The sequence below is a fragment of the Podarcis pityusensis genome, assembly GCF_964106645.2.
Source record: "Podarcis pityusensis genome assembly, chromosome: 2".
Taxonomy (NCBI): Eukaryota; Metazoa; Chordata; class Lepidosauria; order Squamata; family Lacertidae; genus Podarcis; species Podarcis pityusensis.
In genome coordinates, this window is record NC_138029.1 from 124,978,125 (window position 1) to 124,994,266 (window position 16,142).

At 42.9% G+C, this 16,142-nt stretch overlaps 1 protein-coding gene across 5 annotated transcripts in view; it reads right to left on the reverse strand.

Moving 5' to 3' along the window:
* The window catches only part of LOC308469513 (uncharacterized protein), a 38,024-nt gene extending 22,198 nt beyond the window's left edge, over nucleotides 1–15,826 (reverse strand). For 2 of the 5 annotated variants that reach the window (XM_080992084.1, XM_080992086.1), the window contains exons 1-2: nucleotides 15,439–15,826; nucleotides 9,658–9,831 (exon numbers count right to left, since the gene is read on the reverse strand). In XM_080992084.1, coding sequence (XP_080848210.1) covers nucleotides 9,658–9,831; nucleotides 15,439–15,730 — 466 coding nt within the window. In that variant the 5' untranslated portion in view covers nucleotides 15,731–15,826. Of the gene's footprint in view, nucleotides 1–6,607; nucleotides 8,114–9,657; nucleotides 9,832–15,438 lie in introns of those variants that run through there. The other 3 variants (XM_080992085.1, XM_080992087.1, XM_080992088.1) reach the window with 3 other exon arrangements.
* Nucleotides 15,827–16,142: the final 316 nt, after the last annotated feature.

Genomic DNA, 16,142 nt, shown 5'->3' on the forward strand with positions numbered 1-16,142 from the left:
ATGCTCCACCTCCATTGTTCTGCCCGGACACTGAGGTCCAGCGCCGAGGGCCTTCTGGTGGTTCCCTCAGTATGAGAAGCCAAGTAACAGTGAACCAGGCAGAGGGCCTTCTCGGTAGTGGCACCCGCCCTGTAGAACGCCCTCCCATCAGATGTCAAAGAGATAAATAACTACCAAACTTTTAGAAGACATCTGAAGGCAGTCCTGTTTAGGGAATTTTTTAATGTTTAATAGGTTATTGTATTTTACTGTTTTGTTGGAAGCTGCCCAGAGTGGCTGGGGAAACCCAGCCAGATGGGCGGGGTATAAATAACAAATTATTATTATTATTATTATTATTATTATTATTATTATTACTACTACTCAAGGAGTTAGTTTGAAGGCAGAAGATGTGGAACAAGCCCATCGCTGCCAAGGGCCCAAGGGGAGAAAATCCCCCAGGAATGTAATAATTAAATTTTCTAGACAGAAGCTGCAACAGCAGGTATACCAGACTTTGAAGAAAATTAAAGAGTTGAGTTTCCAAGAGAAAAGAGTGTGGTGAGTCGAGATGTATGCCTGGCTACTTTAAGGCAAGAAAGCCCAATGAAACCTATGCACAAAAACTGCATAATAACGACATAAGGATTTACAGCCGAATTTTATAAGGAAATGGTAGAAATTTTGGCCCCGGACCTACAACAACTTTTTAACAGTTTACTAGAAGGGCAAAAGGCTCCAGAAACATGGAAAAAGACAGAAATAATGGTAATCTTAAAACCAAACAAAGACCCTAAAGAAGTAGGTTCATATAGACCTATAAATCTATTAAACGAAGATTATAAAACCTTCGCCAATATTATGGCATCCCCCAAATAATAAAAGAAGACCAATATCACGGACAAGTAAAAAAGTTTGGGCTACTGAAATTAGACGTCTTTAAAGCATTTGATACACTCTCAGAGGAATTTTAATGGGAAATAATGACAAAATATGAAATAGGAGAGGTTTATCGGTTCGCGATACAAGAACTATATAAGGAAAGAACAACAGTGGTGAGAGTTAATGGGTAATACTCCCAACCTTTCCCAATACGCAGAGGCGTTTGGCAGGGGTTTCCTCTTTCGCCGTTCCTATTTATAATGGCTATAGAACAACTAGCGAAAAGGATAAGAAACTGTGGAAGGATAGAGGTCTATAAGCTTGGGAAAGAGAAGATGAAAATCAATTTGTTTGCAGATGATATTATTGGAATCATAACAAATCCTAAGGAAGGGATAAAAGAAATAAAGATAATATTAGAAGATTTTGAGGAATATTCTGGATTGGGGTAAATATAACAAAATCAGAAATAATGTGTTTTAATGTGAATGTAGCCAGAAAAAAAGCAATAAACAACATAACAGGAATGGGCCTGGGGTCTAAAAGAATAAAATACCTAGGCATCCAACTCTGCAGAAATATTAACAAGACTGCAGAATTCAACTATAAGAAGGTATGGAATAAAATACTAAAGGATATGAAAAGATGGAGAAACAAAACGCTAAGCATTACAGCTAGAGTCAAGGTTACTAAAATGTTCTGGGTCCCTAAGCTGAGCTGTCTCTTCCAAGAGAAGAGATGAGAAAACAGCAAATGGAACAATGGAATCATGAGACAAGACAATGGATATTTGGAAGTAAAAAATCTAGGATGCAAAAGAGATTTGTGTACAACCACAAATCAGAACTAGGGTGGGGCCTCCCAAACATTTAAATTATTACAAAGCTCTTCAATTAAAAAAAATACTAGAAATTGCAGTTGAAAACAAACAAAAGTGGATCAAATTTGAGGATGAGGCAAACAATGGCGCAGGAAGATTTGGAATTTTAACAAATAATGTAATCAAAGATTTGAAACCTGCAATAGGCCCCAAGAAATTGGCATTAGGTTTATGGAGGAAATGGCAACCTTTATGGTCAAAAAGGATTTTTCTAAGTGCACCCCTAGAAAGTATTTATGAGGTAACAGATGACCCCAAATGATGGGAAATTCTAAACGCAAAGGGCTATCATATACTTAAAGGTATGTATAGAGGAGAATCCTTAAAGTCATTGCAGGAAGTAACAGAGAATATAGGTAACCAATATTGGTAAAAAATTGGAGGACTATACAACAAAATTTCCAAAGTCCAAGGGACTGGAAACAGGAGTTTAGAAGAGCCAATAGAGGAACTATACAAACAAATGGAAAAAAAGAAACAAGGAATGACAGGTAAAATCTATAAGAGAATGATTACAAATAATGAACAGACAACCCAACTTATTCAAAAGATGTGGAGTAAGGAAGAACAAGTTAGCGAAGCAACGGTCGAAAGGATAATGAAAGGAACAGATGAGATTTAAGTAAGCAAATTTAGAGAGCTGAAATTAAAATTCTTTCTAAAATGGTACAGAACTCCAGCCCAGCTTGCTAATATGGTAGCAGGATTGAATTCTAACTGCTGGCACTGTAAACTAGCCAAGGGATGGTTTTCCCATATGTACTGGGAATTCCCAGAGGTAAGGAATTCGGGGGGGGGGGGATCCTAAAGGTTATTAATGAAATTTTTTAAATGAAGCTTTCAATAGATTTTGATTTCATGACAATGGGTATACTTGGAAACATGGCTATAGAGAAAGGGGACCAGTTTACCTTCAAAGCTATGATATTAGTGGGAAAGGCAACGATAGCTTTAGGTTGGAAAGAGAGAGGAAAATGGACAGTAGAGGCATGGAATAGTTATTTGCTTGGCAGGGGGTTGGACTCGATGGCCCTTGTGGTCTCTTCCAACTCTATGATTCTATGATTCTATTCTATGATGCTATGATTCAAAAGTGGGAAAGGAGTACGACAAGGCTGTATATTGTCTCCCTACTTATTTAACTTATATGCAGAATTCATCATGCGAAAGGCTGGGCTGGATGAATCCCAAGCCGGAATTAAGATTGCTGGAAGAAATATCAACAACCTCAGATATGCAGATGACACAACCTTGATGGCAAAAAGTGAGGAGGAATTAAAGAACCTTTTAATGAGAGTGAAAGAGGGGAGTGCAAAATATGGTCTGAAGCTCAACATCAAAAAAACGAAGATCATGGCCACTGGTCCCATCACCTCCTGGCAAATCATAGAATAGAATCATAGAGTTGGAAGAGACCACAAGGGCCATTGAGTCCAACCCCCTGCCAAGAAGGAAACACCATCAGAGCACTCCTGACATATGGTTGTCAAGCCTCTGCTTAAAGACCTCCAAAGAAGGAGACTCCACCACACTCCTTGGCAGCAAATTCCACTGTCGAAATAGAAGGGGAAGAAATGGAGGCAGTGAGAGATTTTACTTTCTTAGGCTCCATGATCACTGCAGATGGTGACAGCAGCCATGAAATTAAAAGACGCCTGCTTCTTGGGAGGAAAGCAATGACAAACCTAGACAGCATCTTAAAAAGCAGAGATATCACCTTGCCAACAAAGGTCCGTATAGTTAAAGCTATGGTTTTCCCAGTAGTGATGTATGGAAGTGAGAGCTGGACCATCAAGAAGGCTGATCGCCGAAGAATTGATGCTTTTGAATTATGGTGCTGGAGAAGACACTTGAGAGTCCCATGGATGGCAAGAAGATCAAACCTATCCATTCTGAAGGAAATCAGCCCTGAGTGCTCACTGGAAGGACAGATCGTGAAGCTGAGGCTCCAATACTTTGGCCACCTCATGAGAAGAGAAGACTCCCTGGAAAAGACCCTGATGTTGGGAAAGATGGAGGGCACAAGGAGAAGGGGACGGCAGAGGACGAGATGGTTGGATAGTGTTCTCGAAGCTACCAGCATGAGTTTGACCAAACTGCGGGAGGCAGTGGAAGGCAGGACTGCCTGGTGTGCTCTGGTCCAGGGGGTCATGAAGAGTCGGACACAACTAAATGTTGTTTAAACAACAACAATTCAGTCAGACATTGTTGCAGTCATGTCACAGGAAACAACTACTGGAACAAAAGACATTTGGTGGAAAGTAAAGACGCTATGCCCGTAGCTGAGGATAAATGTTTGAACCCTTCCAAAGGGTATGGGAGGGGGAAGGGAGGGAAAGGAAAAAAATTGTACGGGAAATGTAAAAATTGGAAGCAGATAATATATGTATGTAAAAAATCCCGAACTCGAATAAAATAAAATAAAAAATTAAAAAAGAAAGTAATGCAAAACAGATTAACCCATTCCAGACTTTTAAAAACAACTCCTAAAACAGCAATTTAACATGAATTTTACTATCTAACGAGACCATTGATCCATAAAATGAAAGCAATAATCAATGTACTATACTATAAAATAAAGAAAACAGTACTGTACATTAAAATTAAAATTAATTTTTGTCCTTACCTGCACTGATGATAGACATTGTTTGGATGGGGGGTTTTATACATTGCCGCAGTCACACAACCAATGAAAAACAAAGAACAAGCCACAGTCACAAAAAGCCAAATAAAAACTCACTTTTTTTGTAGCAAAAATAAAAGCACCAAATATAAGCTCAAAAGATCACCTCAGAACACTGCAATTGGAAATGGAAGGCTTTTATTACAATGGGGAGAAACAAATCAGCAGCGCAACAGTGAAAACAGAAGCTCAGGAGCATGTTCGGCTTCCAAAGCAAAGTTCACAAACTGGAACACTGACTTCCAGGTTTGCAGCATTCCAGTTCAAAGTTGTTCAGGAACTAAGCTGTTTGAAAACCACTGTATATAGATATGGTTGCCATATGTACAGAATTGTAAGTAGCGTCTGGGCAGAAATTGCTGAAATGTCTGGGAAAATCTGGATGTATGGCAGCCCATGTCGCAAGTGTAGATTTTGGCAAACTTCACTTAAAATAGATACGCCCCCCCCCCAATTCCTTCAAGCCCTCCTCATAAGGCTTGGTTTCAGACCCTTGATGATCTTGATTGACTCCTCTGCATCATCTTCATGAAGTTTTCCCTTAGCATGTAGCTAGCTGTAAACCTTAAATTTACTTTCCACAGTTGTTCCCATAAAGCAAAGTCAATGCTGTGTCCTTGTCATTGATGATTTCATCATTTCATTCTTTGTATCCCACTCAAGTAATATGTTATACATTTTAGATACTATTTTAACCCTGGAGCCTAATAACTCCCTTTCAAACTGGGAGTTTTGTTCTGCAAATCCATTTTTTAAAATCTAACTTAAATGTTGCATTAAACTCCCTCCCGCCTAGAGGAAGAAGTTCCCTTTATAGGGATCCCACATACAATGAAGCAATGGCCCTAAACCTATCCTCCCACAACATCGACCTCAGCAGGTAAACTATTGGTCTGCTGTGTCAAAGTTTTACTGGACGGTTGGATAATATTGGCGAGAGCGCCTGTAATCTCACAGTCACCACTTCCCCTGGAATAAGAATTACTTCCGTACAAACCAGTAAGTATGTCTGTAATTATGACAATCTGACCAATGCCCAGATGACTTAAGCCGTATATCGGACTCCTCTCCATGGGTTTCCCCCCGAATATAGAGCATGGTCCAATCCCCTGGACATTCTCAGACATACAGAAGTCCTTCTCAAGGTCATGAAGGAATCTGAAGAGGTGATTCAAGCAACACAAAAGGAGATTCCTCCTAAAGATCAGGAAGAACTTTCTGATAGCAAGAGCCAGCAGTGAAAAGGAACTCCCTCAGAAGAGAGAGGACTCTCCTTCATTGGAGGTACATAAGAAGAAGTTGGATGGCCATCTGTCATGGATGCTTGAAATGAGATTTCTGCATTGGCGGCAGTTGGACTAGATTCCGAATCTACCATTCTATTATTCACCCTGCTGTGAGTTCTTGAATTGTCTTTTTTACGAGTGAAATTTTATCCACATTCCATGCGCTGATATGCTTTAAACCCTGTATGAACTATTTGGTGGGCCATGAGAGTGGCATTCTGACTGAAGATCTTCCCTCATTCCAAACACTAAGAGGTTTTCTCTCTGGTGTGAATTATTTGATGGGAAGTGAGATTGAGGCTGTGACTGAAGCTCTTTCCACATTCCAAGCACTGATAGGGTTTCTCCCCTGTATGGATTCTGTGATGGGAAGCGAGATGTGATCTGTGACAGAAGCTCTTCCCACATTCGAAGCACTGATATGGTTTCTCCCCTGTATGAATTTTAAGATGAGAAGTGAGACTCTGCCTCTGACTGAAGCTCTTTCCACATTCCAAGCACTGATAGGGTTTCTCCCCTGTATGAATTATTTGATGGGAAGTGAGACTGTGGCTGTGACTGAAGCTTTTTCCACAATCCAAGCACGTATGTGGTTTCTCTCCTGTATGAATTCTTTTATGGGTTATGAGATTGCGGCTTTGACTAAAGCTCTTCCCACATTCCAAGCACTGATATGGTTTCTCCCCTGTATGAATTCTTTGATGGGAAGTGAGACTTTCCTTCAGACAGAAGCTTTTTCCACAGTCTAAGCAGGGCTTCTCTCCTGTATGAATAGTTTGATGGTAAGTGAGCTTGTCCTTTCGACTGAAGCTCTTCCCACATTCCAAGCACTGATTAGGTTTCTCCCCTGTATGGATTCTTTGATGGGAAGTGAGATGTTGTCTGTGAAAGAAGCTTTTTCCACAATCCAAGCACTGATAGGGTTTCTCCCCTTTATGGATTCTTTGATGGGAAGAGAGACTCTTGCGGTGAATGAAGCTCAACAGTGAAAAGGAACTCCCTCAGAAGAGAGAGGACTCTCCTTCATTGGAGGTATATAAGAAGAAGTTGGATGGCCATCTGTCATGGATGCTTGAAATGAGATTTCTGCATTGGCGGCAGTTGGACTAGATTCCGAATCTACCATTCTATTATTCACCCTGCTGTGAGTTCTTGAATTGTCTTTTTTACGAGTGAAATTTTATCCACATTCCATGCGCTGATATGCTTTCAACCCTGTATGAATTATTTGGTGGGCCATGAGAGTGGCACTCTGACTGAAGCTCTTCCCACATTTCAAACACTAAGAGGTTTTTGCTCTTGTATGAATTATTTGATGGGAAGTGAGACTCTGCCTGTGACTGAAGCTCATTCCACACTCCAAGCACTGATATAGTTTCTCCCCTGTATGAATTCTTTGATGGGAAGTGAGACTTTCCTTCAGACAGAAGCTTTTTCCACAGTCTAAGCAGTGATAGGGCTTCTCTCCTGTATGAATAGTTTGATGGTAAGTGAGCTTGTCCTTTCGACTGAAGCTCTTCCCACATTCCAAGCACTGATATAGTTTCTCCCCTGTATGAATTCTGTGATGGGAAGTTAGACTGTGGCTGTGAATGAAGCTCTTTCCACATTCAAAGCACTGATAGGGTTTCTCCCCTGTATGAATTCTTTGATGGGCATTGAGATGGGGGCGTTGACTGAAGCTCTTCCCACATTCCAAGCAATGATATGGTTTCTCCCCTGTATGAATTCTGTGATGGGAACTGAGATGTTGTCTGTGACTGAAGCTCTTCCCACATTCCAAGCACTGATAGGGTTTTTCCCCAGTATGACTTCTTTGATGGGAAGTGAGACATTCCTTCAGACGGAAGCATTTTCCACATTCCATGCACTGAAAGGGTTTCTCCCCTGTATGAATTCTTTGATGGGAAGTGAGAATGTCCTTTCGACTGAAGCTCTTCCCACATTCCAAGCACTGATAGGGTTTCGACCCGGTATTAATTCTTTGATGGGAAGTGAGATGTGAGCTTTGACTGAAGCTCTTTCCACATTCCAAGCACTGATAGGGTTTTTCCCCGGTATGAATTCTTTGATGGGAAGTGAGATGTTTTCTCTGACAGAAGCTCTTCAGACATTCCAAGCACTGATATGGTTTCTCCCCTGTATGAATTCTTTGATGGGAAGAGAGACTCCGCCTGTGACTGAAGCTATTCCCACATTCCAAGCACCGATATGGTTTCTCCCCTGTATGAATTCTTTGATGGGAAGTGAGGCTATTCCTTTGAATTAAGCTCTTTGTTTGATGGAAGGTGCACTGGGAGCTCTGATGGATGTTCTCTTCACACTTTGAATATTTATCGGACTCCTCCGCTATGTGGATTCTGTTGTGGTTCCCCTTGTTGTTACCTTCCAATTCATCACCATCTGCAATGAGGAGAGAAGCTAATTAGAGCCTCAGGAAGAAATGGAGCTCCACATTATTGAACAATGTTAATGAATGCTTGTGATAGAGGAAGAACTGAAGTGAGTTAGATGTGAGGCCTTACTACAGTTTTCACTGCCTTTGTTGGCTAGAATTGCTTGGCTTTTATCTGGGATAGATTTGTTTGGCTCAGTCATAGAGTCCACTCCATCTCAAAGGTCCGTCATCTCTTTGGTCAACAAAATGCAGACAGAAGCAAAAGAAAAAAACCCCAAACCCCAGAAGTTACTTCAACTTCCCTAAAAACTTTCAAGCCGACATTTAAGAAGGCCTGGGCAGTTCAGGGAAATCTGGTCATTGTTTAAAAAGGCATGACTAGACAAAGAATATTCACAGAGAAACAAGTTGATATCCCTCCATACAGGGATCACGGTGAGGATGTTAGAATCCCAGATGCTGTTGGTCTCCATCCAAACAGTGGAGGTTCATCACATAGAGGTATGTATGGAATGTCAAAACTCATCTTATGATCCAACAGGGAGCTTTACCGAGAGGGTGCATGATTCCCCGATTCCCCTCCTTGACTTCCTTATGCAGAGCTCTCTGGTCAGGATCCAGCAATCTCCATGCCTCAACAAACAGGAACATCTTCATTTGCACGCTCCCCATCAGCATTTATCTCAATCTGGTTGGTCTCAATTTAAATTTATAAATCGCTTTCTTCACTTGGAACCACCCTCCCATGTTCATAAGGAGACCAACTCTGTATTGTTTCATTGGGAACAGTAGAGGAAAAATGACTATGACTCACACTTAATCTAAGCACAACAGTCACAAGAGCTCCTGACTAGGCATTCGGCTAGGAGATGTTGAATGTACTCTGTTGTCTCCTATCTCTCCTTTCCCCCCCAATTTAAACCAATTCATGAACTCAGAACTCATACACTGACCACTAATGATAAACCATATGTTATAGATATTCCTGTAAATTTATTCTGCTATTTTTGAGAATCATATGAGAAGATTATTTTTGAGAATCACATGAGAATTCATTTGAGAAATCATATGAGAATTTGATTTGATAATCAAATCTACATATTTGTATCATTTATGAGTCCTATATGATCCTTGTTTTTAAAAGAAAAGTTATTCCTAAAAGAAAAGAAAAAGACAAAACACAGGGGCCCCATCTGTGTTCAATCTGTAAAGCAGGTTACTTTAAAGAGCCGTTGCTTCTAGTGCTGCCTGATGGATCAGTGAGTTCTCTGACACTGGTAAGGCATTCAATCACAGTACAGGTTGTAGACATCTTGAGCTGCCAATACATGGCGGTGGCCGGGGAGCTGTGATGTATTCCTAGCTCAAATTTCTTGCAGATGTCAAAGGCGCAGGCAGGCAGGCAGGCTGGTGGAGGAGCACAAAAAGGTGCTCACCTTCTCAATCTCCATCCGCCTGCCTGCCTCATCCCACCCCCAAGCTAAGCAAGCCCCGATACATCTACACCCCCATCCAGCCATGTCCCCATCTCCCCTCCCCTGGGACTCACCAGATCTCTCGGAGGTCCCTGGGACGGAACGCTCAGAGGCTGTGAGGAGGGATGCAGGAGACAACCTGACCAGGTCAACCGTCCATCTTCCCCCTTCCATCCTCACTAGGTTTACAGATTCAGTCTCTTTCATCCTTCCTGAGGAGTCGAGAAGCCACCACAAGCTACAGGGTCCTGGGAGAGAGGAAGAAACAAAGGGAGCCTCAGAGGCCCTGCAGGGATTCTTCTGCCCTAGATATTCTCCTGCTCCTGAAGAAGCACAAATGGGGCAGCCCCTTTCCAACAGAAACCCCATTTGAAACATCTCCAGTGATTCCAATTTAATCTGTTTGCACCTCACCCCACTTTGTAAGGCTGGCATGGTATGCACACTAGTGACCCCATTGAACTCAGTGGGGCTTATGAATAGAACTTGGTGCAAAAACCAGGCACCATCCTGTCCCCAAGCCTGAAAACTGCAGCCCCAGAGCATCGGCAGAAAATAGCCGAGTAGCTATTACATGTAGGTGCCCCCACATCTCAATGCAAGAGATGACTTAGCAGTTGAGCTGGTTGGGCCCCAAACTTTTTCTGCTCATCATTAGAGCTGCTGAGAGACCCTAGAAGGTTGGGAATAGGATCTGGCTCCTGCTGTTTCTTAGCCACCTCCTCATTTTCCTTATTCACGCAAAATGGAGTGATTTTTGGTTGTGCTTTCCTTAGAGAAGCTCTCTTTGGAGCAGGGCCCATGGTACTCGGGGAGAGACCAGAAATTTTGTAACCACTCCAGGTCACCATCATCTTTTCCCTCAATTCCGTATCATGTTTCCTTATACCATTTGTAGCAATTAATGCTTTTCCAACTTTAGTCTGCAGCAGCTTCTGTGTCATTCACTTAGTGTTCTGCAGAATGTGGAGGCTAGACTGGTGACTGGGAGTGGCTGCTGGAACCATGTAAGACCGCTCCTAAAGGAACTACTTTCAAAGTGTTGGTGCTGACATTTAAAGCCCTAAACGGCTTCGGCCCAGGATACCCGAAGGAGCATCTCCACCCCCATCATTCAGCCTGGACACTGAGGTCCAGCACCAAGGGCCTTCTGGCGGTTCCCTCCGTGCAAGAAAAGAAGTTACAGGGAAGCAGGCTGAGGGCCTTCTTGGTAGTGGCGCCCTCCCTGTGGAACACGCTACCATCAGATGTCAAGGAGATGAGTAACTATGTAACCTTAAGAAAACACCTGAAGGCAGCCCTGTATATTATATGTGCTGGAAGCCGCCCTGAGCGTCTGTGGAAACCCAGTCAGATGGCTGGCAGGTAAATATTATTATTATTATTATTATTCACACAGGATGTTGATGGCGTTGCAGCTTCACCCCAGTGCCTTGCCAGGGCAGGAGGGGCTTGGTCTTCCTAAAAATATTGAGCTGAGCAAGGCTGGATGCAGCTCCTGCTGCCAAGAGTGGCACATGCCAGTCTGTGCACTGGCTCAGCTGGGAGGGGGCAGATGTTTAGCTGCTGATCCATCACAAGGTTGGAAACCAGATCTCACCCGGCCCTAGTGACTCCTCCCAAGAATCCTGGGAGCCAGAATTGGTTCAGGACCCTGAGAGTTGCAAGGAGACAGCTTCAGCCCTGCTGCCCAAAGACTGCAATTCCCAGAGTGGTCACCAATCCACCCTTCTTGCCAGGGAACTCTGGGAATTGTATTTGGGTAGATGGTGGGAGAGGGTCTCCCCTCCAGTCTCCACACTTGGGGGGGGGCTGTATCTCCCCACTCTACAGGGCTTCTCCTTCCTTGGATTTGATACGGACCGGGGGGGTGCCTCCTTTCCTCCCCTTCTTCTTTGGAACGTCCGAGGCGATGACCTCGAGGGTGCCCACCGTATACTCACCCTCAGCCCCCTCACCGTTGCATAAGCACCACATTTTTCCCAGACCCCTTTTCTCTTCCTTCCACGAGCGAAATAAGCTCGAATACATGTATATATTCCCCTATCTCTTCTTATGCCTATTTGCGCTCCATACTTAGAACGAGTAGACCGGGTGTCCCTGTATCCCCGCTTATTCCTATGGCCGCGCTTTAGCCAATCACAGCCATGCATTCGCCCTGCAGAAGCCAGCTCAGGGAGCTACTGCACGCCTCATTTCACTCCTGACAAGCTGCTGACGGCCCCCCACTGCGAGGACAATGGATCTGAAACCAGGGACCTCGTAAAACTGTCAAATCCTGACACCCCCCCCACTGCGAGAACAATGGATCTGAAACCAGGGACCTCGTAAAACTGTCAAATCTTGCTACAATCTTGTTACAATGTATCCATTCTGTTTCCGCTTTTTTTATATATATATAATGATATTTTATTAAAAATTTTCCACAAAAAAAAAAGTTAACATCCACAAAGGAAACAACAAAGATGAGAAAAAAAACAATCACCAAACATCAACAATTCCAACAGCAACAAACAAAAAGAAAAAACAGAAAAAGAAGAAAAAATACAAAAAAGAATTTTAGCATAAAAAAGAACACTCTTTTATATTAGTAACTTTCAAAACCTTACTCTCTTTGCTTCCACCCGCCTTCCCTTCTTGTATTCTATTTTAAAAGTTAATTCAGCAAGATCGTTTAATATTCATTCTAGATTTTTATCCATCCCTTTATAGTCTAAATTATCTTAATCGCTAGAACCCCTTAACTTCATTTTCAGAGCCTTCAAGATTCATAAATTTTACAGTATTTTTGTAGATAAATTTTAAACTTCTTCCAATCCTCTTCCATCTGCTCCTCTCCTTGATCTCGGATTCTGCCGGTCATCTCCGCCAGTTCCATATATTCGATCACTTGCACCTGCCATTCTTCCAAGGTGGGTAAATCTTGCGTCTTCCAATGCTTTGCGATGAGTATTCTTGCTGCTGCTGTGGCATACATAAAAAAAGTTCTATCCTTCTTTGGCACCAGTTGGCCGACTATGCCCAGGAGGAAGGCCTCTGGTTTCTTCAGAAAAGTATACTTAAATACTTTTTTCAGTTCATTATAGATCATTTCCCAGAACGCCTTGATCCTTGGGCACGTCCACCAAAGGTGAAAGAATGTCCCTTCGGATTCTTTACATTTCCAACATTTATTATCAGGCAAATGATAGATTTTTGCAAGCTTGACTGGTGTCATGTACCACCTATAAATCATTTTCATAATATTTTCTCTTAAGGCATTACATGCCGTAAATTTCATACCGGTGGTCCACAACCGTTCCCAGTCAGCAAACATAATATTATGACCAATGTCTTGTGCCCATTTTATCATAGCCGATTTAACCGTTTCCTCCTCCGTATTCCATTTCAACAGCAAATCATACATTCTCGACAGTGTCTTAGCTTTGGGTTCTAATAATTCTGTTTCTAACTTTGATTTTTCCACCTGGAAACCTTTTTTCCTGTCCAAGTTATAGGCCTCTCTTATTTGAAAGTAATGTAACCAATCCCGCACCTTATCTTTAAGTTTCTCATAACTCTGCAATTTCAACCTGTCCCCTTCTTGTTCCAAAATTTCCGAGTATCTCGGCCATTTAGATTCCATATTAAGATTTTTCAGAGCTTTAGCCTCCATTGGTGACAGCCACCTAGGGGTCTTACTTTCCAGCAAATCTTTGTATCTCATCCAGACGTTAAATAGTGCTTTCCTAACAATATGATTTTTAAAACCTTTATGAACTTTAGCTTTATCATACCACAGATATGCATGCCACCCAAAAGCATTATCAAATCCCTCTAAATCCAATATGTCAGTGTTCTCAAGAAGTAGCCATTCCTTCATCCAGCAGAAAGCTGCTGCTTCATAATATAACTTAAAGTCTGGCAGGGCAAACCCCCCTCTGTTCTTAGTATCAGTAAGGATTTTATATTTTATTCTGGGCTTTTTGCCCTGCCAGACAAATCTAGAAATTTCTTTTTGCCACTTCTTGAAACCGTCCATCTTGTCAATGATTTGTAACGTCTGAAACAAAAATAACATTCTTGGCAATACATTCATTTTGATAACCGCAATTCTACCCAATAAGGAAAGCTTCAAGTTTGTCCAAATTTCAAGATCTTTTTTCACTTCCGACCAACACTTCTCATAGTTATCTTTAAATAAATTACCATTTTTTGAAGTCATGTTCACCCCAAGGTATTTCACTTTTTTAACCAATGATAAACCTGTTTCTCTCTGAAACTCTTCCTTCTCAATTGATGTCAAATTCTTCTCTAAAACCATTGTTTTTGATTTATTCATTTTAAAACCTGCCACCTGACCAAATTCTTCTATTAATTCCAAAGCTCTATTAATACTGGGGATCGGCTCCTTTAATGTCAAAACTAGGTCATCCGCATATGCTTTGAGTTTATATTGTTTAGCTCCGACCTGTATACCCTGAACCTGTTGGTCCCTTCTAATCATGTTCAGCAAGACCTCCAGGACAGAAATAAAAAGCAGGGGGGAAATTGGGCAGCCTTGTCGTGTCCCTTTCTCTATCTTAACTTCTTCTGTAACTGCGTTGTTCACTATTAACTTTGCCTTTTGTTCTGAATAAATCGCACCTATACCTCTTCCAAATCTTTCTCCCACCCCCATCCCTTGTAGATTTTTCATCATAAAAGTCCAAGAAATATTATCAAAGGCTTTCTCCGCATCAATAAATATCAAAACAGCTTTAGTGTTTATATCAACTTGCAGATTTTCCAAAATGTCAATCAAGTTTCTTGTATTGCTTGAGATATATCTGCCTGGAAGAAAGCCTGCTTGGTCTTTGCATTCTGTTTCCGCTTTTGATCGACAATGCAGAATGGGTTGGAGAGCATTGAAACCTTTGAAAATTGATATAAAATCAACCGTAACTCCGATTTCTTCGCTCCTGGTGTCATTCAACTCAGTTCCCTTTGGACTCCATGATGCTACCCCTACTTCCATAATCCCCGAAACGGCAAGTCACGTACACAGGAACTTCTTAATCCTGTCAGATCGTTTCGCCTAACCCTTCCTCAGGGCAATATTAGGTGGCAGACGATGCATATCTCTGGCCCATTGTCTTGCCACCACCGGTACTCAATAAATGTTTATCTATGTATATCTCTCGCTCTGCATGTTTCCCCCTCCCTTATCTCAAATGTTAATTAATGTAACCCCACCTTTCTTTGATATATTCGTGACGTGTGAAATATATTCATGATGTAACTCGCAAAACCCAACCTTCCCATAATGTATTCATGACGTTTCGTGCACTGTATTCTGGGACATGGAGGGAACTTTTAAAAGTTTATGTCGCCCCATTCTCGGGGTTCAATCTCGTCTTGAACCTGTTGCGCAATAAACTTGGATCTTCGTTTTTGCTCCTGCGTCCGGCTGAGCTCCTTTCTTCTCCGCAGGGACCCGCGGACTTAGTCCGACGAGCTGGGTGGCAGAGTAATTACGCACCCGGATTTTCCGTAACAGATTCCTTGAATGCTTCTCTGTGTTAAGAAATGCGACTTTCCCCTCAATCTGAAGGGGGCTTATTTGCATGCCCTCTTTTTGTTCCCCCAAAAAGGACTCCTCCCCAAAAAGGAAGGCAGCATCTTGATCCAAAGGAAGAACAGAGTTGCAGACCTGCTGGACACTCAGCCCCTCCCTGGCTTGGCAGAGAGGAACTGGGGGCAGGACCCTCTGCTCCCTGACTTGGGGGTCTCCCCCCCCATGCATGAGCCGAACGGGGGGGGTTGCCTCCACCCTTGCAGCCCTGGGACCCCCTTCTCCCCGCTGCACCCCAAGGGGGAAGAGAGAAGAGACTCACCAGATTCCAGGAGGGGCACCGAGGAAGCTTTTGCAAAGCAGAGAGAACAAAGCAGCCTCCTCTTTGCTTGCAGGAAGGGACTGGGCAGGGAGGGGCTTCTGCTCTGGAGGACGTTGCTCTCCCCCCGCCCTCCCCTTCCTGTCCTCTCTAGGAATCCAGCTCTGCTCCTTTTAACCCTTGGCAAGCCGAGGGGACTGAGACCGCCCCTCCCTCTCCCTGCCTGCTTCTGCGCTCTAGGGCTGCCCTCCCTTCTCCATCTGGGCCAAGGACTCTGCATCAAGGCCCCACCCATCTTATTGCAGACTGACGACAAGGGAGGTGGGGGTTCCCTGTTACCATTCTGCCGTGTGCATCTGGATCCCTACTTTGAAATGACTAAATAAGTGAATGTTAAAGGGCCATTCCTGGAACGCCTTCCCTGGGACCCACCAGCAGTGTGTTAACGGAAAAATCCGAGGGCTCCCTTGGACAAAAAGTAAAGACACCAACCAGGGTAACTTGGAGCAAAACAGCAGCCTGTAGGCTTGGCCTTTATTGAACTGTTGCAACAGGGTGTTCCCCTCACTTGCAGGAGAGAGGAAAGACACAGAAAAATGGTGTGCAAGGCCTTATAAAAACTTTTGAAATTCCCATCCTGTAGGTCAAGCCCACCCCCAGAAACATCATGCATACATTACAGAAAGGAGGGGTTGAGGGAGGAGTTG